At 42.5% G+C, this 25,107-nt stretch overlaps 1 protein-coding gene across 1 annotated transcript in view; it reads left to right on the top strand.

The window, feature by feature from the left end:
* Positions 1-5,720: 5,720 nt before the first annotated feature.
* The window catches only part of LOC311113360 (regulatory-associated protein of mTOR-like), a gene marked incomplete at its 3' end in the record, with an annotated part of 102,246 nt that continues 82,859 nt past the window's right edge, over positions 5,721-25,107 (top strand). Inside the window, exons 1-3 of the mRNA XM_084156574.1 lie at positions 5,721-6,145; positions 7,631-7,805; positions 23,352-23,454. Of these exons, the coding sequence (XP_084012700.1) occupies positions 7,638-7,805; positions 23,352-23,454 (271 nt within the window). The 5' untranslated portion in view covers positions 5,721-6,145; positions 7,631-7,637. The remainder of the gene's footprint in view (positions 6,146-7,630; positions 7,806-23,351; positions 23,455-25,107) is intronic.

The raw sequence follows: 25,107 nt of genomic DNA, 5'->3' as shown, positions 1-25,107 counted from the left end.
AGCTCTGATCCCCATAATGTCGCCCGTATGTACCTTTATGTGACTGAGAAGAACTGGGTGGGGCGAGTTAATGCCCCATTACGGCTCTTCCGTCTCCAGTTTCCTGTCTGAGAGGACACACTATTATCGTCCACTTAGAGGATCACATGATTATTATATACAAGCTTCCTGGTAAAGCAAACCTCTCCATATCCAATTGCAAACTTCTCCGATCCATTTCTCTATCGCTCTCTGCCATTCTCTGCGCTCTCTCTTCTTGCATGGTTCTCTAGCTCTGTCGTCTTGCTAGCCTTGTTGTAATCAGTCCTCAGGGAGGTGAGATGTTGGCTTTTCTTCCCCCTTGTCTGTTTTGGCTCTGGGAACAGCTCCAGTTTCCGGATTGAGCCCTGTTGATCACCTTGTCACCATGCTCCCAATCTGGAAGGAGAAAGATGTGTTTGTCTGCCTGTGTGTGTGTGTGTGTGTGTGTGTGTGTGTGTGTGTGTGTGTGTGTGACAAATCTCCCCCTCCCCTCCCCACTAACCCAGGGTCTCAACCTCCATGACACCTTAGGAGATTGGATTTGTTTCCCATTCACACTGGACACTGAGACAGGAGGGATAGAGTCAGCCTGATACAGTTATGAGTTTCTTACAAAGTTATAGATTGCTAGACCATAGTGTTGCTGCTGGCTAACCCAAATGGCCAGCATAATGATTACTGCACTGGCCAATGCATTGAGAGGGAGAATATCCTGCTGTCCATCTGCCATACTGTTTTCATGTTTTCTGATGAGCTGTGTTGACGGCCTTGTGGTGGTGCATATACGATCTGAGCTGTATTGTGGTGTGGTGTGCTCACCACCAAGAAGATGAGAGAGTGATATTTTTGTCTGATTAAACAGGGAAGTGACTGAGACATTGGAAGAGCCTCTACTTCCAATCTACCTAAGATAATCTCCATTGCATCCCCTATGTACTGTCTCCTTTGAACCAACCAAGAAAACTGACGGAAACAGGAAGAGAAAATGATTTTCATTTTCTGTTGCAATACGACACAGTAGTAAAGAACCTTTCTGTGTCTTTTGATGACAATTAAAAGTCCTTAAATATGAAATAATCAAATCACATTTTATTTGTCACATGCGCCGAATTCAACAGGTAATTAATAGTTCAGCAGTCTTATGGCTTGTTGGTAGAAGTTGTTTAGAAGCCTCTTGGACCTAGACTTGGCGCTCCGGTACCGCTTGCCGTGCGGTAGCAGAGAGAACAGTCTATGACTTGGGTGACTGGAGTCTTTGACAATTTTTTGGGCCTTCCTCTGACACCGCTGAGTATATAGGTCCTGGATGGCAGGAAGCTTGGCCCCAGTGATGTACTGGGCCATACGCACTACCCTCTGTAGTGCCTTACGGTCGGATGCCGAGCAGTTGCCATACCAGGAGGTGATGCAACCAGTCAGGATGCGCTCGATGGTGCAGCTGTAGAACTTTTTGAGGATCTGCGTACCCATGCCAAATCTATTCAGTATCCTGAGGGGGAAATGTATTGTCGTGCCCTCTTCACAACTTTTTTGGTGTGTTTGGACCATGACAGTTTGTTGGTGATGTGGATACCAAGGAACTTGAAACTCTTGACCTGCTCCACTACAGCCCCGTCGATGTGAATGGGGGCGTGTTCGGCCCTCCTTTTCCTGTAGTCAACGATCATCTCCTTTGTCTTGCTCACGTTGACGGAGAGGTTGTTGTCCTAAAACCACACTGCCAGGTCTCTGACCTCCTCCCTATAGGCTGTCTCATCGTTGTCGGTGATCAGGTCTACCACCGTTGTGTCGTCAACAAACTTAATGATGGTGTTAAAGTCGTGCTTGGCCACGCAGTCGTGGGTGAACAGGGAGTACAGGAGGGGACTAAGCACGCACCCCTGAGGGGCCCCCGTGTTGAGGATCAGCATGGCAGATGTATTGTTGCCAACCCTTACCACCTGGGGGCGGCCCGTCAGGAAGTTCAGGATCCAGTTGTAGAGGGAGGTGTTTAGTCCCAGGGTCCTTAGCTTAGTGATGAGCTTTGTGGGCACTATGGTGTTGAACGCTGAGCTGTAGTCAATGAACAGCATTCTCACATAGGTGTTCCTTTTGTCCAGGTGGGAAAGGTCAGTATGGAGTGCAATTGAGATTGCGTCATCTGCGGATCTGTTGGGGCGGTATGCGAATTGGTGTGGGTCTAGGGTTTCCGGGATGATGGTATGGATGTGAGCCATGACCAGCCTTTCAAAGCACTTCATGGCTACCGATGTGAGTGCTACGGGGTGGTAGTCATTTAGGCAGGTTACCTTCGCTTTCTTGGGCACAGGGACTATGGTGGTCTGCTTGAAACAGGTAGGTATTACAGATGGTCATGGAGAGGTTGAAAATGTCAGTGAAGACACTTCCCAGTTGGTCCGCGCATGCTCTGAGTACACGTCCTGGTAATCAGTCTGGCCTCGCGGCCTTGTGAATGTTGACCTGTTTAAAGGTCTTGCTCACATCGGCTACGGAGAGCGTGATCACACAGTCGTCCGGAACAGCTGGTGCTCTTATGCATGCTTCAGTGTTGCTTGCCTCAAAGCGAGCATAAAAGGCATTTAGCCCGTCTGGTAGGCTCGCGTCACTGGGCAGCTCATGGCTGGGTTTCCCTTTGTAGTCCGTAATAGTTTGCAAGCCCTGCCACATCCGACGAATGTCAGAGCCGATGTAGTAGGATTCAATCTTAGTTCTGTATTGACACTTCGCCTGTTTAATGGTTCGTCTGAGGGCATAGCGGGATTTCTTATAAGCGTCCGGATTAGTGTCCCGCTCCTTGAAAGCGACAGCTCTAGCCTTTAGCTCGGTGCGGATGTTGCCTGTAATCCATGGCTTCTGGTTGGGATATGTACGTATGGTCACGTCGTCGATATGACTTATTGATGAAGCCGGTGACTGAGGTGGTATACTCCTCAATGCCATTGGATGAATCCCGGAACATATTCCACTCTGTGCTAGCAAAACAGTGCTGTAGCGTAATCACTTCCATATTGAGCAAGTCACTCGTATTTCCTGCTTTAGTTTTTGCTTGTAAGCAGGAATCAGGAGGATAGAATTATGGTCAGATTTGCCAAATGGAGGGCGAGGGAGAGCTTTGTACGCGTTTCTGTGTGTGGGGTAAAGGTGGTCTAGAGTTTTTTTTACTCTGGTTGCACGTGACATACTGGTAGAAATGAGGTAAAACGGATGTAAGTTTGCCTGCATTAAAGTCCCCGGCCACTAGGAGCGCTGCTTCTGGATGAGCATTTTCTTGTTTGCTTATGGCCTTATACAGCTCATTGAGTGCGGTCTTAGTGTCAGCGTCGGTTTGTGGTGATGTCCCATTGGTAGGATAGTCTCTAACGGAGCTCATCCAGTTTATTCTCCAGTGATTGCACGTTGGCCAAGATAATTGATGTTTGAGGCGGGTTACCCACTCGCTGACGAATTCTCACAAGGCACCCTGATCTTCACCCCCCGGTATCTCATTCTGCATTCTGCCCGGACAAGGGAACAACATTATATCCTTCGCGTCAGACTCATTAAAAAAAAATCTTTGTCCAGTTCGAGATGAGTAATCGCTGTTCTGATATCCAGAAGCTATTTTCGGTAATAAGAGACGGTAGCATCAACATTATGTACAAAATAAGTTACAAACAATGCGAAAAAACACACAAAATAGCACAATTGGTTAGGAGGCCGTAAAATGGCAGCCATCCCCTCCGGCGCCATTTTCTTATGTCACTCTCCAACTGCTTCACAACCATACCATTTGTCTTAGTAGAGAGTAACTAATCAAAAGAGAACCATCGCGCTCTCCCAGAAGCTTGGCTGGTGCGTAAAACCAGCGAATTCAGACAAACAAAAAATTGTTATAGGTTCACACTCAAAAATATGTTGCATAAAGCTTACTTAATTATTCGATTTTTTAAATGATTTTCACTGGATCAGGGATAGCGTACACAGACGTTTCGGCTTTACAGCCTTCTTCAGTGTGTAGGTACAATTTTATTTGAATTCAAAACAACATTTGTAAAGAACAACCAATGAGGATCAAGTGCTTCTAATTAGGGTTCCCACTCATCTGCCAATCAGGGATGTGGCTTTTCTGGTCTACCTGTATACAAATTAGTTACAAGGTAATACAGAATTATAGGGTATGGGAGCAGGCAACTCACGAATCAACCGCCCAAGGTGTCCGCTCACCTGAATACATCATATCAATAAATGAGTTACACTACCACAAAAGACATCAGGCACAGCCTTCATAAATATGTGGGGCCAACTCACAAACGATATGTAAAATCTGATAACCTGTTCTTGTAACCTATAACAGTCTACATTTGGCTTATAGGAAGGAGGTGAAATCTAATTATTTGTTTAAACCGTGTGGAGATACAGAATGTAATGTATATATCCACATGGCTTCTCTTTGGAGTAATTTGTTGTCGTAATCACCACCTCTATGTGGTGGATGAACCTTTTTCAATCTCTTAGTAGAGAGTAAACAGAAAGCGGGTTTCATTTTTGTCACAGGGACAGATGGATGTGTTTTTTCTTCTTCAGTGTTTCTTCTAAAACCTTAAACCCCAACTGAGTGAAGAATGAGCACAAAAGGCAGACAGCAGAGGATACTGGGAAAATAGAGAGGCAGCTGCTTGCTGTGTGAATTCACTTGTTCAGTGGAAACAAGCAGTGAGATCTGCAAGGTGCAATTCAGCAAACATTCCTGCAGCCGGGTAACCTTGAGGTAAAAAATCTGGTCAGAAGGAATGTATCAACAGACAACAAAAAATATGCTGGAAATATCTTTGAGCACCACCCTGCCTCCCCTCCCCCATTACTTTTCTCTGGTTAAAGAATTGTATGTGCTTATTTTCTAGAGAAAATCTTATTAGGTAAGAAAGGGCAACCTTTGAATGTTATACTTTAAAGAAGTACATTTTACATGTTTAAAGGGGCAATCTGCAGTTGCTACGTCCATTTTTGGAATTAATTATATGTACCCATTGATTCTTGAAGAATATACTTATGCCTCATTAGCTTAGTTCAACTGTCTTACCACATTATAATCCAAAACATAAGCTTGTTCTCCAATGTTTGTAAACAAAGTAAATGTAAACAAACACTATTTAGCCTCAAAATATGGTTAAAACTATAATTTTGATATCATTTATCATCAGTCCTAGTCTTGGTCAGTCCTCTATGAATTTGAGCGTGATTACATTTCTCCAGCTCCATCTCTCAGCTTTTTACCGAATTAGGGGCAAGAGAGTGCTTTGTTATTGCCCCTTTAAGGTATTTTATGTTTGTTTGGATTCTAATACAGTATCTTGAAAGATTTCACTTTAAAACATGATGTAGTCTATAATTGCACAGTGACCTTGGGATAGGGCACTACTTGCACCATCATGGTAGGCCTATATAGTCAGAAATATTATTATAGTGGGACAAGTTTAATAAAAAGTTTGATTTTCAACAACATCAATCTCTCAAAATGTACAAGAGATGCAATAATACATGTATATTTTTGGATCTCATTGAGACATCACAACCGAACTGTATGGAATATTTAGGACTTGACTATTTCACTTTCGAAAGGGAAAGGGACATGCACTGACCATGATGACGTTATTAATGGCATCTTCAGTCCAGCCTTGCATGCTACAGTGCATTGTGGGTATTTCCCAAGATGGCGGCGCCCTTGCTGAAGTGCAGAAGAAGTATCTCTGGAGAAATTGTTGGAATTGTTTGATAATTTCACCGCAACTAGCTTACAAAATTTGCCACGACGACACACGGTTGTGTCAGAAGACCATACGAGAAGCGTCATTGACAGCTCGAGCCTGACAGCGCGTGGCGTGGTTGTGGCAGAGTGTCCGTGTGAAGATGGGCCTCGTCTCGAGCCCCTTCCCATAGCAAAGAGCAGCCGTGGGGAGAGAAACCGCAGATTTCCCTGCAAACACATACCGGTCGAACTTGGACCTGTCGGGTTCGACATTGTTTACAAATTGTGGACGCTACCGTACAATTTTCTTTCAAGAATTGTTTGTGCGACTGCGTCTATAATAGTCAGGAGACGGAGAGGTTTCCAAGCCCGTATCGAAGAGGATTCTACCGCCCCAAGGTCTGTACGCTGCACGCCACCCTGTGAAAAGGGCAATTTCTGCACATCTGCTTCACTTGCCAGTCAGTCTTTTCTAAAACATGTATCTAACTACTGTAACTTTAAATTCCACAAGTAACATGAAGCATGCACAGTTTTACAAACATGAAGTACAAATCTGTGATAACAATACTAGCTAGTTGTCAGCAAGTGGGCTAGGGTCTGCTAGCTAGTTAGCCACAAGCTAACCTGTCAAACTCGACTCCGAACTCTAGAACAGCCACGCGCGAACATGCTTCAATCACTGCAGGTTGATAACGTTATGCCGATTTTCAATTCTATTAAGTATCATTCTGCAATATTTGATATCTCCTTAGAAAATAGAATTTCCATGTAAGTTAGCCAGTATATTCCGCATATTATCTACCATTTGACTGCTAAGTTAATTTAAAGGGAATTCACTGGTGAGACGTCATTGTCAGACTTTGACCATTTTACACAGCTAATGTTAACCGTGTCAAAATGCAAATACTGGTAGTTACTAGTTATGTACGTATTAGAACGAGAATATGCTGACTACAGCACATGATGATAAACGAGTCTTACATGGTGGTACTTTGTTTTGGAACTAAAGCTGTTGAGTTCCTATCCCATCACTCACCAGGGACACCTGTTGTGAATGGGGTTAGGGATGTGAGGTTGCTAATGTTATTGTCCATGCCATTTATGGGTGGTGGTTAGCTTTGGGACACAACATCGGGAGTCTGTGTATTGGTTGCACTCCCTGAGTTGTGCATAGTTCTGGTGGCTGGCAACAGAAAATAACCCTACCACAATATAGCCAGCTTCACCCAAAAAACGTTTCCTGTTAACAAAGGCATATGTATAATCTCGAAACTGTACTTAACAGTTTCGAGATGATCTAACATTGGAAGTCTGTATTGCTTGGACACCGTGAGTTGTGAATCGTTCTGGTGGCGACGTTAGATAACCCTACCACAATTTAGCAGGCCACACTAAAAAAGTGTTTCCTGTCAACAAAGGCATTTGTATAATCTCTAGGAACTTTACTTACCAGACGTAAAGTTAAATGTGTCCCTCACTATCAAACACCTTTTTAGTGTGGCCAGCTAAATTGTGGTAAGGTTATCTAACGTCGCCACCAGAACGATTCACAACTCATGGTGTCCAAGCAATACAGACTTCCGATGTTGTCACAAAGCTAGGTGGTGGTAGTTTTTAACCCAGAGCTGCTCCTCATCTGACAGGCAGTGTGAGCTGGTCTATGGCTAACCCAACGCTGCCCAAACTTTCCTAGTCATTAGGAAGCAGAACTTAAAATGGTTGAATAGTTTGGGTCAAAAATAGATTGCATCTGACGGACAAATGTTAACTATTTGTAATATTCCTCAATGTTACACAAAAACATACTGTACAGCTATATCCTATTATTGAATGAAGAAACCTTTTTTAACATTGACCTCAACCTGACCATCTCTCCCTCAGGACCCTGATGAAAATGGACTCGGAACTGCTGCACTCGCCGGCCGTGTGCCTGGCTGAGGAGGAGGAGGCGGACATGAGCGACTGGAACCTGCCGCTGGCCTTTATGAAGAAACGCCACTCAGAGAAGATCGAGGGCTCCAAGGCCCTAGCCCAGAGCTGGAGGATGAAGGACAGGGTAAGAGACATCCTTAGTCCTTATGGTCCCGCTGCACCATGTCCTAAGTCTTTACGCTGGTCTACTGAACTAGGGCTTTTTACTGGTGAACGGATAAAGGCCCTAACTGCGTTGCTCATATTATGCAGTTGCTCTTGGTTCTCATTTTAAGGTTAATCTTGTTGAATCTTTGAAAGTAGCTCACGAATGATGATCTGAAACCAGAGAGACTTTTTAACTGGAGACCACTGTGTTGTGTTCAATATCCAGAAGCTATGGTTAGATTGTACAGCTGTGCCGATCTTAAGATCTCTTCTTTTAAACAGCTGCTTTTCCAGTTCTCATTTAATTTATTAAACTTCATTATCACATTTGACTGAAGTAGGTCTACTTGATAATTGAATTTGACTTGCATACTTCCATCAAAGCAAAGTTGCTGTTGAACTACCTGGCGGCAGGTAGCTTAGTGGTTAAGAGCGTTGTGCCAGTAACCGAAAGGTCGCTGGTTCTAATCCTGAGCCGACTAGGTGAAAAATCTGTCAATGTGCCCTTGAGCAAGGCACTTAACCCTAATTGCTCCTGTAAGTCGCTCTGGAAAAGAGCGCCTGCTAAATGACCAAAAAATAAATAAAAAAATCATATCGTTTGCCTTCCAGAAACGACACGCAGGATTGTTTTTATTTTTTTTATCCAGTTTGCAATATTTTTTGTATTTATTTAATACTTTTTTAAATATTAAAACATTACATCTATCTGCAGTGAAGCCGCTCAACATTTACATTACATTCAGTCATCAAACCATCTCCTGTCCAGAGCGACCCACAGGAGCAACCAGGGTCAAGCGCCCCGCCCTAGGGCACGTCGACAGATCTCCCACCAAGTGAAAACGGGGACCCAAACCAGCGACCTATCTGCCACCGGCCCAAGCTCCCAACCCCCACCCCCCCCAATGCACCAACAACCAACTAAATTAACCAAAGAGAAAAACATAGGATAAAAACAACAACAACAGAAAACAATCATGCAAAAATAAAAGACATCAAGGACAACAAAAATCTAAATAGCAAGGCCAACTGTATACATTTCAGTGCATGTGTGGCACTATTTACATGTGTCCGAGTGTGTGCACATGTGTGCGTTTGAATGCGAGTGTGTGTGTATATGCATGTGTACACACGTACAAGCACTTGTGCGGCCTCAGCCTCAGGCATACAGTCACTGGATGTAACAGCGTTGCCCCTCAGTGTCATTCAAGCTGACTTTATTTATTAGTGACTTTTTTTTGGACTCTTATCTTTGACCGTCATTCTATCCCCCGTCCAACAACTTCACTCCCACTTGTCTCCAGTTCCATATCCCAACCTTCAGTTTCCCTCCTATTTCTGCTGGCCACCCTCTTCAGATTTCTACGCGCCATATATCTTTCGAGAGCACGGTGTACCAACTCAGTCTTGCGCCAGAGGACAATTTGAAGCTATCTAATCGAATAGAATCCGCAGATTGCGAGTTGAAGATAAATACTAGTAATTGACTGACCAGGTCTCTCCAGATCTCCTAACAATGCTATTTCTAGGGTCAATTTTAGATTAAAGTTATGCTTTTTCAGCAATTCCTGAACCTGAGACCAGAAACAGGCTACCTGAGGGCAATATCAGAACAAATGATCTATTGATTCTGTATGCTCACAACAAAATCTACAGAGCTGCGATGATTGTATTCCCTAAATATTCAAAATGTTGTTGGTGGCAAGAATTTTGTACAATAATTTTTGCTGAAAACCACGAAGTCTTGAATCTTGCGTCATTTTTTATATCAACTCATACACCCTGTGCCATGGAATCGGTACATCAAAAATCTGTATGGCAGGAACATCTTGATATAACATTACTATCATCACAGTCTACTGCTTTAGGAAATACATAATTGGTTCTACAGCGAGACTTCCACATTAAACCTTGTTAAGGTTAGCCTTTGTCAATATTATTCCCCATTAGTAGAAATTCATTTGAACTCTGCTTTGGCAGTGGAATTTCAATGCTTTTCTCTAGTAAATGGTGACAGTGGGATTTCAATGCTTCTCTCTAGTAAATGGTGACAGTGGGATTTCTGTGTTTCTGTTACACCTGCCAGGGCTTATATGAAAGGTGCTGTTAGATCCCTGCAGCACTAGCTACCTCATTGTTTCATAGATGATGTTATGGAGAGCTACTGCTGCAATAATGCCAAGTGTCACATTGCCATACGTTATGCCGGCTGACTTAATATCCCTATTGGCTAGACATTCAGCTAAATGAAATTGTAACACACTTCTGCTAATATGACAGAATTAGGCTGCTACACTGTGCTTAAGTCTGGCTTTAGGCACTGAATTATATTGGATCCATAAAACATTCATTTATATATTCATTCCAAAACAGGAGGGATTGCTGGGGTAAGACAAAGAGACATTCTTTCTCTAACACTGCTAGAAAATGTGCCTAAATAATGTGGGCTAGTTTATGTTCTACAAAGAATACATTGTTTTGCATCAATTAATTTATTTACTGTACCGGTTTTGATTGAGTAGGGCCTACTGCAGGGTTCCTCAACTGGTGGCCCGCGTGCCGAATTTGGCCCATGGGTGATTTTATAAAACATTAGTATTACATTTTTTATTGTTGGACCTAAGACTGTAAAAACACCAGCAAATCAGCTCCAAGTGATTTTAATTTTTGGAAATCTGTTCCAAAGTATAGAGCTATATGTGATCGTATACAAATGTAAGCAAGGTTTGAATTTGTTTTATTTAAATATCTTTGGGGTTCTTATGATCAATTTGCAGTCTACAAATTATTTGTAATTGTGTTCCTGCCCCCTGACCATCCGCTCAAGAAAAAAATCGCCCTGCTGCTGAATGTAGTTAATGATCCCTGGCCTACTGTCTTAGTGCAAATTACTAGAGGGGGATCTACAGTGCCCTCCTGAATTATTGGCACCCTAGGTAAATATGAACAAAAAAGGCTGGGGGAAAAAATATAATTGTTTATCTGCTTGATCTTACACTCAAAATATCATATGAATCGTCACCAATAAATATTTATTTTATTCAAAAACATGGATGTCACAATTATTGGCACCCCTGTGTTTAGAACTTTGTGCACACTCTGCCAAGACAACTGGTCTGAGTCGCCCCCTATAATGTTTGATGAGGTGGGAGAACACATAGGAAGGGATTTGAGACCATTTCTCCATACAGGAACTCTCCAGATCCTTCAGAGTCTTTGGTCCTCGCTTGTGGACTCTCCTCTTCAGCTCACCCCACAGGTTTTCACTGGGGTTTAGGTCAGGGGACTGGGATGGCCATTGCAAAAGCTTGATTCTATGATCAGTGAACCAAGTGTGGATTTGAAGGTATGCTTTGGATCGTTGTCCTGCTGGAAGATCTAACGACGACCCAGTTTTAGCCTCCTGGCAGAGGCAGACAGGTTTTGGCCTAAAATCTCCTGGTACTTGGAGTCCATGATGCCATGTATCCTAACAAGGTTCCCAGGGCCTTTGGAAGTAAAACAGCCCCACAACATCACAGATCCACCACTATACTTCACAGTGGGGATTAGGTTACTTTACGCCAAACCCACCTTTGTTGCCAAAAGCTCTATTTTGGTCTCATCAGACCATAGATCCTGGTTCCAATCAAAGTTCCAATGACATTTAGCAAACTCCAGGCACTTACGTTTGTGGTTTGGTGACAGCAAAAGCTTTCTTCTGGCAACCCTGCCAAATAACTTGTTGTCATGGAGGTTGCGTCTAATATGTAGTTTTGGAGACTTGGTGACCCCAAGATCTAACCAACTTCTGCAATGCTCCAACTGTGATCCTTGGAAGAAAAATCTGCCACTTGAGCCAACCTTCAAAATACACTAGCGTCCTCATCTAGGCAGGTTCATCACAGCTCCAGTTGTTAAACATTTCTTAATTATTGCCCTAATAGTGGATATGAGTATTTTCACGCTTGTAGCTATCTTTTTATTGCCATTGCCTGATTTGTGAAGGTCAACAACCTTTTGTCATTTCATTTGTGACTAAGGGAGTTTAGCCTGTGTGCAGTGTTGCAAACTAATTTTCTGGGGAAGTTGCTAGAGGCAGATCGATTTGTTGCTAAATGACGTTGTGATGTCATTGCGTGATGACGTCATTACGTAATAATGTAAAACTGCGTCATTATGTAGAATACACAATAACATTACTCTAATTGACTGCCTATTTCGGCGAAAAATATGATTTGACATTTGTTAGTTTAGATTTGTTTATTTATTATCACATTTGTATTTGTAAAAGTAATACATTTATAAACACAACACATTTTATATGATCAGATATTTTTATTTTTAAACACGACGCATTGAATTATGGAACAATTACACATGACACATTATTGAACAATTACATTTTATTTTGTTTTTAACTAGTAAACCTACACATTCTGAACAATTTATAGTTTTAAGCAGTGTATTTGTAGTTAACATGCTACCTAACTGATCAACAATTATAGGTACAAGCTAATAAGGTATATATGCTATCTTACTGAACAAGCAGCTTAACTTAAATAATGATGTGTGCGCTAGGCATCTCTCTCCAGGTTGTTTTGCTGCTTGGCTGGCTAGTTGCTCAATGGTTTCCTCCAGATATTGCCACTGTTCTCGCTCACACTGCAGTGCACACTGCCACCATCAGCTGTGTGTCTCCGCCAGTTCCAGAAAGTCTCTTCATCTTCACTGTCCAACTGCATTGTCACGGAGCTGGAACCAGCAGAAGAGGATGGAGTGGCCTTAAAGCTGTATGCTGCTGTAGTGCCAAACTGCTGCAGAACTTCACTTGGTAGTTTATGCTGGTAACAGGTATCACCAGCCAGCTTCAGTCCATACCGCACCAGGAGTATGGAGTTGAGAGTGTGCAGTGACATTTATATTTCTTAACTTTGACTTGACCACACTCATTTGGCTGAACAGCCGTTCAACCTCCGCATTTGAGTGTGGCAAGGAGAGGGCAGCGAGTGCAGCTTTGCGCAGTTCTTCAAATAGATTTGACCCGGAAGAGTCCATGTAATTATTCACTTCACTCCAAAACTCTACTGTATTTTTGTTGAGTCCCACCTAAACAGATGGATGTTTCTCCATTGGGAAACCATTTGATCAATTGTTTGTGGCTGGTACCCCAGTAGCTCAGCTACTTTAATCATTTCAGTGGTGCCTTTATTGTGCTTTAGTGTTTCCTTAACACTGGACAAGGCCATGTTTCGCAAGGCTTCTAGGTTGTCTGGGAGCCTTGCTTGCAACTCCTTGCTTGCAACTCCAATGTAGTTGATGCACTGTCTCCGAATGACCTTTTCGTCCTCTGGCGCAAGACTGAGTTGGTACACCGTGCTCTCGAAAAGGTATCCAAGGTATGGTGATGGATGTCCATCAATGGCATCCTTCAGGACATCAATTTTGTGTGGCACACACTGCTTTGTACGCCTCGCGCCGTTTTGGGGAAATCGAAAACCAGTTGTAGGGTTCCCTGATTAAGTACTCAACACTCCTAGGGATGGTTTCTTTGGATGCTGCACTGACAGCCAATTGTAAAGAATGGCACACACAGCGGATGAGTGCCAAATTGGGCAATGCACATTCTTCCTTTAAAATCTTGTGCACCCCAGTCATCATGGACGCATTATCAGTGCCAATACCCTGAAGATTCTCTTTTTTAAGGTTACCCTTCTCAAGAAACTCAACTACCACCTTTGCTATTGATCTGGCATCGCCCCCCTCCAATTCAACCAGCCCGAGAAATGTGGACACACCTGTTCTTTTTTTAGCACTGAAATACCGAATCACCACACCCAGGTATTTCAAAACACTGACATCAGTGGACTCATCCAAAAGGAGACTGAACTTCTCATCCCTCACATCTGATGTTACCCTTTTGAGAAAATAAGGAGCCAGTACTCCCCTAATCATTTCTGTGCACTTGGTGCATTTGGAAGTTTGTTGCTGCCACAGAATCTGAAAAGGCAGTTTTGCAAGCCATACCTAAATGGTTGCATGCTAGCAGGGAACAATGCTCCTCTATGGCCATTGCCATAGTAGCTTCTGCGCTTGTGCAGTTATCCACTTTCTTAACCAACTGTGGTAATGTAGACTGGGTTGTACGGTTTTGATTTATCTACATGCTTTGCTGTAGCTCAGTGTTTTTTGATGTCATACATTTTTGCAAGCATATCTGATTTGCGGTACGCACAGTATGCCCGACAATCATCCCCAATTACTGGCTTCAGCCACCCTTTAAATTCAGGTTCATACTCCCATTCTTTTCTGTACTTCTGGCTGTACAATTTTGATTGAGACATGTTGATTGATGTAAGTTCTGTTCAAGATCAAACATTCATGACCAACTATATTCATTGGGTTTGTCTCATCAAACGCATACTACTGCTGCTGCAGGCAGCCAACAATGATTTGCAATTTGCTGCATACTACTGCTGCTGCTGACATCACTTACAATGCACTTTTGCAGCCAGGCACGTGTGTTGTGACTGAGTGTGTGACAGAATTTTTTGGGGTGTAATTTAGAGGGAAAATGCGTGCATTTTAGCGTTTCAGTCACTTTTCAAAAGTTGCTGAAAGTTCCAAATACATTTTTTAAAGTTGCTACATTTGTTTCTAGGTGCTGTTTGAAAACAAAGTTGCCAGGGTAGTCTGAAAAGTTGCTAAATCTAGCAATAAAATTGCTAATTTGGCATCACTGCCTGTGTGTCACCTCAAAACAGGAAGTCATGGATGACCACAAGCGTTCCCAAAGACTCACATTAACTTTAAAAAGTAAAATTGGAATATACATCAATTAGATTTGGTTCATAAGAATTTCTAGGGGTGCCAATAACTGTGACATGCATGTTTTGTAATAAAATAATTTATTGATGACGATTTTTCTTTAAACAATTTTAACTCAATTAAAGGTTAGATTCATATGATATTGTAAGTGTAAGATCAAGCTGATTTAACAACAATGACATTTTTTCAAAGCCTTTATTGTTCATATTTACCTAGGCTGCCAATAATTCAGGAGGGCACTGATTGATAGTGATGGGAGATAATGATGGGGGTGGTACTAGGGTTCCCATTGGTTGTGTATCTAAAGCGTTAAAGCTGTTGAGAGGAGTGTCTTGTGATGGGGCTATCGAGTGGCCCATAAATGATGTGCTGCATCGTGGGAAATCAGCAGGATCATGGCCAGCTAGCTACTACACTACAGACACTGTTGGACTTTCTCAGGATGAGAGGTGGCAGGCTGCCCAATTACAAGGCGCATTGGTCAAGGTGGGGTCCGGTCCCGGTGGAGGTGTCTGCTATTGAGTTGTGACCATGTCGATGTATGTGGTGCGCTCATGAAGCAAAGCAGCTTGTGTGTGTGTGTGTACACCTGCTAATATAGTGCAAGTGTGTGAATGATTCCGATGCAGGATTGCAGAAAATCTGGCCTGGTCAGCCGAGTTGCTGCTCTGAATCCCACAAACTCTGCCTCTCCCAGTTGGGCTTGTCTATGGCTGCTGCTGTGTGTTAGTGGCATTGGACCTTATGGGATAGATATGTTATTTATGGTACCCAAAATAGTCGTGGGTTTGGCTCTGTCAGGGAGAGGGGTGGGGCTAGGGTCCTCTGAAAGGATACATTGTAACACTGAATGACATTCAAACGCAGTGACATGGAGTAGTGCGAGACAAACCAACCCTAACCCAAAAGTACATTGTTAGTAGACCTGCCTGAACTGGGACTATAGAGTGAGCTGTTGGTGGATGAGCAGTGGCTCACTGGAGTGCGAGGGTAGATAGATTAAACCAGGACGGATAGCGCCCTGTACAGAACAGCCAGGCCTGCATCTACTATACCAGAGAGAGAGAGAGACTTGTTCATATCCCTGTCCAATACATAAGCACACAATACCAGAACCTTTTGAGAAGCTATGCCATGTCCAGGGCTTGGCCCTGATGTGAAGCTGTGCTCTAGATCAGGGTTTCCCAAACTCGGTCCTGGGGCCCCCTCTGGGTGCACGTTTTGCTTTTTGCCTTAGCACTACACAGCTGATTTAAATAACCAACTCCTCATCTAGCTTTGATTATTTGAATCAGCTGTGTAGTGCTAGGGCAAACACCCAGGGGGGCCCTCAGAACCGAGTTAAACATCAGTATGGCTTGTATGAAGGTACTCTCGGAAACCCAGAGCTAGGCACAACAGCACTAGGTGTGGGATTCAGGCAGGGTCCTCTTCAGACTGACTCTCCCAACAAATCACAAGACAGACATGCCAGAACGTTGTAATTCAAAACCAAATTTTGCAGGCAAAACCTTTGTGGTGGTTTAAGTGAAGGTGGTTAATGCAAACTAGCCACTTGCGAAATGCCATGCCCAGCCCCCTCTTTACCACTCAGCCCAGAAAGCGCCAACCCTGCTCAGCTACATGGCCTGACCTCCATGGTATGTTTAGGAAAGGATATCAATCGTCAGCTGTGTTTATGAAATCAATGTGCTGTGGTTAAGCTGGTAAGCTTGACTTCAAAACACTACCTTCATTTCCATTCCAAAGCTCTTTCTCCATGCCACCGTTCATAAGAGATGTTCCACCAATGACGTGATGGTGAGGACTGTCTGTGTATCAGATGATCCCTGACCCATGTGCACACACAGCTGTTGACTCAGCACGTGAGACCACACCCCTGTCCTGTCTCAGTTCCTCATCAGAGGAATGTGGAGGCTGCACGCACGGTCACACACACACGGCACCAGATAGAGAGAGTGGAAAATAGAAGTATCCCATATTACAATACATTAAATCAATACTAAATCAACAACCACACCATTGTAGCAGGAGCGAAATGAGGCTGGTGTGCTATTTATAATTCCTTGCTGTCTTAATCAGTAATCCATCATGGATGAATTAAATCAATGCACACAGTTAATTAACTAGGCCTATTAGACATGTGACCATTGTGTAAAAAGGATATCTGGGTGCTGTCAAAATCAGAGCTAGCTTTAGCGTTTCAATGAACCAACCACCTCTGCTTACACCTAAAGTAATGGCTTTCCAAGAATGATTTCCACACATCCTCAAAAGCACGCTGCAATATCAAGCCCACTAATTGCATAACTTGGCTTTCTGCTTGGCTGGCTTCCTCCATATTAGCCATTATTTTCATCCTTTAACAATACCTCTGTTCAGTATGCAAAATGACTATATAATTGCCATGATAACCAGTGAATCTTCTTCAGGAGAGCAGTAAATCCATCTTGAATAGCAGTCTGATTCAGATACTGTAGATAGTCTTTGACATGAATAAAATTCAGATCTGTATCAGAAGGACACATTAATGCAGGGATGAGCAGTTGGATGTCATTTCTACCCTGTTTTTTACGTTTTGACTACTACGTTATCTCTGTAGGAGCTTTATCAAAATCAACAGCCACTGTTGCCCTCGAAGAACACAATTAGTGTGTGTGTTGGAGACCGGAGTGTGTGCGCGCGCACAAAGTGTGTTGTCTTTAAACTGGTAATTGAGTTTGGGGACTCCCCCTCTCTCATTAATAACCATGCATGGGACTCCAGGGAACTTTGAGCCATTCCTTCCCTCCCTCCGATCCAGCACCTCGGCCCATACGGATCAATGGCCAGTGACTATTCCATTTGTTAGGCCTGCTATAAATTAAGGCTATTTAAACAGAGGGGGCATCGATCTCCCCCGTGCCAGGGCAAGGCCAAGCAGACTAGCAGGCTGGACGGATGTGGAGATCGCAGCCTCAGCTTGGGCCACTCACACTTTATAGCCAACAGGACACACATTAGGGCACGGTCACACTCCTGATACACGTACATTATCACAAACCCTTGTCGTCCGTCTTAAAGTTTCTGTGTTTTCCATCAGTCACGGATAGACAAATAATTAAGTACCCGTGCCATTCACCTGTATGATAGTGAGCATTGTGAACAAGTCCACAAAAACAGATTGAACCAAAGTCTGCTTCAGCTTTCACTCTACTCCTCCACTGTTATCCCTCACTCCCTCTATTTCTCCCCCCTCTGCGCTGCTCCGAACAGGATTTATGGGATTATTGGAAATCCATGAGGTCCAGGAGACCTGTATTAAAATGTAATTTTGTTTAGGCTTTCCTTCAGATTACTGTTAACAATCAAGGGGGGGCACCCTCTTCAGAAGGAGACCGTTGTTATGGAGGATCAGAGCCTCTCCCCAGGGGGGCCGGATTTAGCCGCCTCCTTTTCATTCCTTTTCTCCTCCTCTCCTGTTCAGTGTTCAGTGTTCATCTTCTATATATATATATATATATATATATATATATATATATATATATATATTTTTTTTTAAACACAGAAGAGCTTCAAAAGTGTATTAAAGCAGCACACTGTTTTGTACTGAGCTTGCTACAACATGTACACATTCTAGTCCCCATTCTCTTGATTAGTGGTTTCTGTGCTGCTTGTAGCTCTCTGGTACTAAATGAGCTTACCCAAATCCAATAGTCATTTCATTATTTCGGTGGCTAAAAACCGCCGCAAAATAACAGCCTACCAAACCACTACAATATTAAAGAACCTGTCACAAGCCAAAAAAAATTCTCTGCACAAGGCAAGCATCTTGGTTTTGTCCCAAATGACACCCTATTTCATGTATAGTGCACTACTTTTGACCAGGGCCCATAGGGTTGCAGCCCTTATGTCTCCTCCAGTTGGAATGTATGATCTCAATAGGAAGACAATAGACTTCTCCACTGAAGTGAGAAATTAATGGGATTCAATCAATGGGAGCCAACATCTGGCTGCTGTCAAACCTAAATGCCACATTAGCCTATTATGAATCCGAAAGAAAGATTCTACCTCCCCATTCGTCTCCATTATAACACATTTTTACATGCAAATGCCTCTGTTTTATTAGTCGCTCACATATGTCGTTGGGAAACAAATAATTTCATTAGGATTGTTTATTGTGATGATAATCACCTTAGTGCCAGGCTTTGGTAATGTTGCTGGTGAATTAGTATGGTGCTGAACTTCGCCAAGTCAAGACAGAACATCTGGCATGAACGTACCTCACTTCTAAAACTGATCTACAGGTGAGGGTTTGTGTGTGCGTGACTGGGTGTGGATAGGTGTTGGTAGACGGTTTTAAAATCCAGGACCTGCTTTTGGTGCTTGACTGTGAACCGTGTGGGTGCTTGTGTGGGTAGCTATGCCATCTTCAGTTTGATCAAACAATAGACACTGGAAGAATAATTGCAGTCAGAAATACTCATGGCTGTTCAAGTTTGTTTCAGTCAATCAGTCAGTACACTCCTTCCCAATTGCAGCCATAACTATTGTGTGAATAAATAGGAAAGACAATATTTGCCATCTCCCTTAACACATTTCCTTTTTGCCAGGCATAGTTGTAAAACCTGCAATCTGTAGACTGCCTGCGTCCAAAATGGCACCCTATTCCCTATATAGTACACTACTTTTGACCAGAGCCTTATGGGATGCTGCCTTTGTAGATTCTCTGTTGATGCAGGGCTGAAAACTCCCCTAGGCGTGTTGTCATTTCAGCTATAGTATCTTTAAAGGGCACATCCCAACCGACTTATCCCCACTGGGCTCAATGTATAGGAAAGCAGTCATGCCTACCTGAGGTTAGTGTAGTGAAAGTAAAGCCTCTATTACTGAGGGATCCTATGGGACAGAGATGGATTCACATCCACGCTCCTATGGGTTTGATTAGAGTTGGAACCACAACATTGTGGGAAATGAAATGCCATGAGGTTCTTTCCCCCTCTCAGCTTTGCTCACTCCTCAAGCTCCTCCTGCACTTGTATGAGATTCATCTGAGACCTAGCTGCATCTTTTATTGTCTCCTGTATCTTGACTTCTACTCCCCTGTCTCTGCTTTGTGTGTGTGTTAGGGGTGTCCCCGACCTTAAAAAATAAAATCTTTGTCGAATCTATGTTGCAATCTTCAGTGAAAAATTATTATTGTGATCTAATGCTTACTTCATTGAGAATGTATGTTCAGTTGAAATTTGGTCATAGAAATTTCCGGATTATGAAATTACGTATTTCCCTGACGTTGAACTCAGGTTAATTTTTGCTTCTGAATGAAAGTTGAAAATACGTAATTTACATTGGTTGAAAATACGTTTTTTTTGGTAATTCATTCTATGCCCAAATTTCAACTGCACATACATTCTCAATGTGGTAAGCATTCTATCACAATAATACATTTGAAATCTATTCAATATAGGAAAGAGGAACTAACTGAAGATTGCAACAGAATATGTATTATTGCTCCCATCTGTCCCATGCACTTATGTTCGTTTTTCAAAAGCTTTTAAATTGGCAGCGATGTTGAAAGGAGTCCAACCAACATACCCACCTCATCAACATTCTCAGTAATGGTTACATAAATATTTATTTCTTACTATGATTGATATGTTGTTTATCTGCCTTAGTTGAATGAACTGACTGTCAGTCGATCTCGATAAGAGCGTCTGCTGGATGACCAAAACGTCCAGAAAATACGTCTTTTCACCTTTCATTCAGAACCTGAAACCTGCCTTTTTAGATGTATTTATAAAATAAAATCTTACTGGGTGATGTCAATGTGAAATTTTGCATGAAGAATCTCCCCGGTCCCTAAACGTCTTCGCTCAGTGAAAGAAGCAGAAATGAAAGAGAACTTTACAGATGTCAACTAGATTGTTGATGCATTCATTCTATCGATTTATGACATTCTGGTGAGCAAGGCTTTATTTAGTATTCTAGAGCTTCAAGTAATAACAAGAGTAGCTGCATGTATCTAATTATAGAACCTACCTAATGTCGGTTATTATAAGCAGAAAAAAATATCTAAATGTGGCTTAACTTTTTTTTTTTTATCCCACATCCAATGTCCCCCAAAAAAACTGCCGTCCCTGGACAAATTAGGAATATAATTTTTATTCATGGATACATGGATACTCGTGAGTGGAATATCAAAGCTGCATGTAAACAGCTTATCCTGAAATAATAACTTAATCGGGATATGAGCTATTATTCAGAATACTATGCGCATGTAAACGTGGTGACTGACGCGAGCTTGCTCATTGACTATTACTATTAAAGATGCACAAAGCTAGTAACACCGGAGTATGAGCTCCTCAAGTAAAAATCAGTGCAGGGTTTCAGACTGCGCTCTCTGTTCTGGCCTGGAGGTTCTGGCTTCTCTCTAGCTCTGTGTGTGTGTGTATATCCGTGTGCGCCCCAGTGGATCGATCTGTGTTCTGGTGCACATTTTTACCTGACCCTGTTCCCTCTGCTCTCCCCCTGGGCTTGTTCTCTATCAGACTAGTCTACACTACAGTAAACTGTCTGTTAGGAGCAGTAGCTACAGAACTCTGCTCACCACCATACTAAATTCAATACACTTCTGTCTGCAAAGAGTTTCTGCCTTTCTGTTTGTCAGTTACAGAGTTCAATTAACTTCCATTATTCAGGCACACATTCAATTAAATACACTTCAATAGACCTTTCTTGGAAAGTCCTTGGGAGATAAATCAATCACCAGTAAATGGGTTCTTTCTTACTGCTGTATTATTTAAGCGACATCTGGGCAAGGTTTAAATTCAGAGTTGTGACTGTTTAAAAAAAATATATATTTTAATTACAGAAAGCACATGAATCGTGACTGTTGTATCAGAGTCGTGACAGTCTACAGAATTCAAAGAGAAGTTTGTGTGTGTGTTAAGTTCTACCCTCTCTTATAGCAGAACACGTTGGTGTGTTCTCCATATTGTAGTGCTTGGCATAGTGTAATAGTGTTGGATCCAGCCTCTGTCTTGCCGATAGACAACATGGCGCTTCACTCTCCAGATCAGGTCAGCAGCACTCAGTGGTTCAGAATTGCAAAGTCACGTCAGGCTATGCCAACTAGACAGACCTGCCAATGGATCCATCCATGCCAGAGGGCAAGGTCAAAATAGTGTGTATGGCTGTCCAAAAAAACTATCTTACCCCAGGACACCAAGTAATGAAAAATTAAAATAAGAGCAGGAGCATTATTTCTTGATAAAACAAGGGGCTGACGTTTTGGCGTGTCAGACACCTGCGGGAGCTTGTGTGTGTACAAATTGAATGCCAAACCCACCACTGGTGTGCATGGCCAAAGAGCTCAATTTTCATGCCATCTGACCATAGCGCCACCTGGAGTTTGCTAAATGGCATTGGCACTTAGATTGGCACCGGTGCTATGAAAATAGAGGTCTTTGGCCACACACCAGCGGTCGGTTTGGCCTTTGAAAGAACAATGCATATGCAGAAATACCTGATCCCTACTTTTAATATTTGGTGGTGGATAGGGATCTAACAATTCACCGATACGCATTGGTCCCCGGTTCAAATGTTTGATATGAGTGCATCTGTCCGCGGGACCCCAAACCGATCTAAATGTAGCATGCATCGGTCAAAAAATTGATTCAAATTTTACGAATCGCCTTTTCATTTAAATGTTTTGCTCATATTACATTTTTTCTACCTTCTGAAAATACCTAATATTTTGTGACAACTGATGCCTCCTCTCCTTCAGTGTCGAACTAAGCATGTAACTGAGTTGACAGTCATTTTGCATGCCCAACAACCCCAGGCAATATCAGTAGCCTAGTCAAACTGAGCACTGTGCCCAGCTTCGCACGCTGACCAACGCGAGGTAGGCGGCCCTGCACGGCACCTTCAGCATTCAAATGCTAAAATGGCTTGTGTGATATTACATTTACATTTTAGTCATTTAGCAGACGCTCTTATCCAGAGCGACTTACAGTTAGTGAGTGCATACATTTTCATACTGGCCCCCCGTGGGAAACGAACCCACAACCCTGGCATTGCAAGTGCCATGCTCTACCAACTGAGCTACAGGGGACCTGTATATTACACTTTATTAGTTGAGTGACAACCTACAATTTGTTAGGGATTGTTATCTATACGCTGTTAAATGTTTTACCGGTATAAAAGTTAAATAGCGGGTGATGCTGAGCCTGCCTCAGAGCCGTGTAGAGTGTGTATGAGGACTCGAGTCCAAGCCTCTCTATGAACGTCCTTCACCCAAAACATTGCCTTACCTCCATAACTTGTTACATTTGCACACACTGTATATATATTTTCTGTTGTATTTTTTGACTTTGTTTTTTTACCCCATATGTAACTCTGTGTTGTTGTTTTTTATCGCACTGCTATGCTTTATCTTGGCCAGGTCGCAGTTGTAAATGAGAACTTGTTCTCAACTGGCTTACCTGGTTAAATAAAGGTGAAATAAATAAAAAATAAATAAATGTAAATAAACAGGGTGTCTCCTCTCTCTGTATATGAGAGCATGTGTTTATATGAGATATAATCCCAATGAAGTGTGTATTGACTTCTCTTTCTCTCTCCATCTTTCCCGGTCTCTCCCTCGCTCTCTCCCTCTCTCCCTCTCTCCTTCTCTCTCTCGCTCTCTCCCTTCCTCTGCATGTCTCTGTCTGTCTTTCTCTCTCCCTCCCCCCAGATGAAGACAGTGAGTGTGGCCCTGGTGTTGTGCCTCAACGTGGGTGTGGACCCACCTGACGTGGTCAAGACCTCACCCTGCGCCAGACTGGAGTGCTGGATCGGTAAGAAAACACAGACTTGCATAAGCTATTCCAAACTCAACTCGCACACAAATAATTAAGAATAATAAAGTCATTATTATCTTAAACAAGACATACCTTTGGGAAACAGTGGCTTTCTTCGAATGTGTCTGACCTTCTCCCCAACCCATGTTGCCTGAAAGTATGTCAGGAGCTCCTCCAGTTGATATTCTGGGCACTGAAATAACCGCGTTTCCAGCATAACTTGGAGATAACCCCGTCAGTGAGCATTATGCGACCTCGGCATTCGAAAGCATCATATTCGGTGCGCTTCCAGAACGACTTATTTGTGGTGTCATTCCCATCTGTAGTTGTAGCTTTCATGCGGCAGGATATTTTTTAGAAGCACAGAGAGGATCAGTTCGGTTTCCATTGCTTTTCAGGGACATCACCAGGACCTTAGATAAGTGGAAAGTTGGTGGACTATAATTTCCTCCTCATATTGCAGGCCTACAATCTGTGTATTCATCCACTCTTGCATTTAAGACATGGGTCGTTTTCTCAGACCTGCAAATACTATGATTTGGGGGTACCCCGTCAGCCCCTGGTCTTCAGGGCTGAGCCCCTGGTTATGAATCTCTGGTGACGTCCCTGTTGCTTGTTCTGACCTCCTCCAAGAATAATGAATGCTGAGGGTAGCAGTGCAAGATCTTTTTAAGCAGAATATTTGTATTAGCATTTGAACGATTTACAATTCGATTGCTGGACACTCAAAGCCATCCATCCAACCCATTTATTCAGATCTGGCAGTTCAAAGAGGATAGATTCAAAGGTAATCGATTGGGCCTAGTTACTGTTCATTAGCAGCATATATTTTCATTCATTCTCTTAAAATAGCCTATAATCTTCTTGTGCAATGTATAGCCTACTATACTGTTTGTCTGTCTGCACTGTCTGCCTGTCTTGGTGAGAATCTTAAGTTAATAAAATACTAAAATAGTCATCTTTAGTTTGTGTGCTTAGTATTCACCTGAGTGTCCTCGCCAGCCAGGGTTGGGCTGCACTTTACAACATTCTAATGTTATAGTCTTGTGAATCTCTCAGGCATATTTTTTGATTAAATTGGAATGATGTGAATAATGATGATGGTGAGAGCCCAGTATAGTCTAACCGTTTAATCATAGGCTATTGTTACTTTGTGTCTCTCAAATCACAATGTTTACATTTCTATAGTCATGCGACAGTAATTTTTTATTGAAACGTCCAAATGTCGGCCTTTTACCAGGTAATGAATCTTGGAGTGTTCTAGTTTCATAGCTGATGAAGATTCGGTATGCTATAGCCTAATATTCTGCCCATATGAACACATTTGTTTTAGGCCATATAAAGAACAGCTATGTATGATTTAATGAAAAGCAGCAAAGATACACATTGTTTCACATTCTTTAATAAAAGACTCCAGGGTGCCACTTTGATTTTAGAAGTGGGGGAGGGACATAACCTGTCTGGGGGTCCTCCCCCAGAATTTATTTGGGCATCTAAAGCTAATTTTGTGAATTTTTACACAATCCAATGTGCCATCTCTATTTAGAAGAAAATTACACAAAAATGCCCTCAGTCACCAAGCTAGGTAAGAGATCATTATTACATTTACATTTTAGTCATTTATGTTTTTGTGATTAATAAGACTGAACT

The sequence above is a fragment of the Coregonus lavaretus genome (assembly GCF_964263955.1).
Source record: "Coregonus lavaretus genome assembly, chromosome: 40".
NCBI classification, from domain to species: Eukaryota; Metazoa; Chordata; class Actinopteri; order Salmoniformes; family Salmonidae; genus Coregonus; species Coregonus lavaretus.
This window is presented reverse-complemented; position numbering and strand designations above follow the sequence as displayed.